We start from the raw sequence: 2,562 nt of genomic DNA, 5'->3' as shown, positions 1-2,562 counted from the left end.
ATGGGAGTTTGATGAGGCATGTAGGAAGTCTTCTTATTTCAGATAAAAAAATAGTTATCAAAATCTAACAATTCCACAAGGCCTGAGAATAATTCCTGTGAAGTCTTTTTTTTTTAGTATTATGTTAAGGTGACAACTAAAATATAAAATTTACCAATTTTTAAATTTTTAAATTTTATAGAATTTTGGAAAACTGGTACCGGGCCCCACAGATTTCTTTCAATCTTCTATTGATTTATATACAGATACCTCACAAAAATTTTCTGGTTTTCATCAATTGATAATAAATTTAGTCATAAACCTATTAAAGGTAATTATGTAAGAAATTATGTTTTAAGTGTTTTTTTTAAAAAATGAAATAAAACAAGATGTTTTATTAGTATCATAAGTACTATTAGTATTTAGCATCAGATATTCAAAACAACTATATATTCATTGCAATCATTAAAACATTTTGGATTCAAAATGTGGTTATTGTAATAAGATTTATAAATTCAAATTTAGTTGTACCTACTTAAAACATTGATATTAATAATTATTTATATATGATTTTAGATAAGATGTGTGCCGCTAAAGATTCAAATAGAATCATGGTTTTCAGACCAACTTGGACAGAATTCCAAAATTTCAGTAACTATGTTGAGGTGATGGAGAAAAAAGGTGCTCACAGGGCTGGATTGGCGAAAGTAATAAATTATTAAACTGTTGCATTTTAATATCGATTTCAGATTTTACTGTTACAATTCTACATTATTTTTCTTCTAAATATGAAATATTAATCTTGTAGGTCATCCCACCACCCGAATGGATAGCAAGAAAGAAGGGTTATGATGCAGATGATGTTATGAATTTGAAAATTCCAGCTCCAATCAGTCAAGTACTACGTTCAAGTACTCAGTTTTTAATAAACCAAGTCCTTAAATTATTATTTTGATTTAGGTTGCACTAGGTAAACAAGGACTTTTTCAACTACTTCATAAAGAAAAGAAACCTATGACCGTATCCGATTATAAAATAATAGCAGAATCTGATGAATTTAAGACACCTGACCATTTGGATTATGACCAGCTCGAAAGAAAGTTTTGGCAAAACATTGTGTACAACCCCCCATTGTATGGTGCAGATGTATCTGGCTCTATTACGGACAAAGATGTTGATGTAAGTATTACATTTATACATTATAATTTATTTGTTTTCAAATGTATATGTAAATTAAGTAAATATTGTTTTTAATTAAATTAAGGTTTGGAATATTAACAAATTGGGCACGATATTAGATTATGTAAATGAAGATTATGGTAATATAATTGAAGGTGTAAATACAGCATACTTATATTTCGGTATGTGGAAGTCCTTGTTTGCTTGGCACACGGAAGACATGGACTTGTATAGTATTAACTATTTACATGAAGGATATCCAAAAATATGGTAAGATTATACTCACATTTTATTATTATTGTTTGTAATTATATATTATATATTTTATTTTACTCAAGGTATTCAATACCTCCAGAAAATGGCCACGCCTTTGAAAGATTGGCTAATCGTTTTTTTCCAACTGAAGCGGAAAAATGCCCTGCTTTTCTCAGACATAAAGCGACTATGATATCTCCTAATATTTTGAAACAAAATGCTATACCCTATAATAAAGTAAATAATTAAGAATTAATAATTATAAACTTTTTTATAAGTAGGTAATTGGGATTTTTTATGATCAATATTATTTTTTGTTATAGATCACACAGGAGAAAGGTGAGTTCGTGATAACGTTCCCCTTTGGATATCATAGTGGCTTCAATGTTGGCTACAATATAGCCGAAGCTATAAATTTTGCATCTCCACGTTGGGTGGAGTATGGCAAAAAAGCTTCATTGTGTCATTGCCGTAAAGATTCAGTGAAGATTTGTATGGATACATTTATTAAACGTATATAATATTATTATTTGTCATAACTTGAAGTTCTAAAGTAGATATTGGAATAAATTATTATATTATCAATTTATAATCAATCCCTAGATTTTAAAATATTTTTGTTATCTATAGTCAAATCAGGTGTTATAATTTTGTTTTGGCGGTTCGAACATCAACGAGTAATTACTCTATCACGGGTTCATAAAAGGTTAGGTTAGGTTCAATTTAACCAATAAAAGGTTCATCTAGGTACCTATACACCTAGTACCTACCTACTGCTGTCTGCTTTTTAGTTATTTATATTTATTATTTGCTTTATTTTATGCTTGTGCTGTAGACTAAAAACATGGCTACGTTCAAAAATGGGCCAGGATCGCTTATGCGGGCTTGAACTATTGCACATTTGTCAAGAGATAAATATACCAGTGGATGACATTATTGAACGATTTTCTTATATGAAAAACAGAAAATTAGACTTTGTATTATAAATTATAATAAAATTATTTTATAACATGCATTATATTATATTATTAAATTAAACAATAATTTCTTTTTTATGTACCTATTAATATTAAAATGTTTTATTACATAGGTATTTTACAAGTATGAAATTTCCGTTAGGTTAGATTAGCTGTGACGTAAATTTTTAAG

General features: G+C 28.2%; 1 protein-coding gene across 1 annotated transcript; it reads left to right on the top strand.

Moving 5' to 3' along the window:
- Window positions 1–560: 560 nt before the first annotated feature.
- Window positions 561–1,905, top strand: LOC100574318 (probable lysine-specific demethylase 4B; the record flags this gene model as incomplete). Its single annotated transcript, XM_003248464.2, has 6 exons — window positions 561–686; window positions 788–877; window positions 940–1,158; window positions 1,244–1,428; window positions 1,497–1,650; window positions 1,737–1,905. Coding segments are annotated over exons 1-6 (943 nt in total), but the record flags the coding sequence as incomplete, so codon positions are not given.
- Window positions 1,906–2,562: the final 657 nt, after the last annotated feature.

Source organism: Acyrthosiphon pisum, unplaced genomic scaffold, assembly GCF_005508785.2.
Source record: "Acyrthosiphon pisum isolate AL4f unplaced genomic scaffold, pea_aphid_22Mar2018_4r6ur Scaffold_1605;HRSCAF=2097, whole genome shotgun sequence".
NCBI lineage: Eukaryota > Metazoa > Arthropoda > Insecta > Hemiptera > Aphididae > Acyrthosiphon > Acyrthosiphon pisum.
The sequence above is the reverse complement of the archived record's forward strand: the minus strand, read 5'-3'. Positions and strand labels throughout refer to the sequence as shown.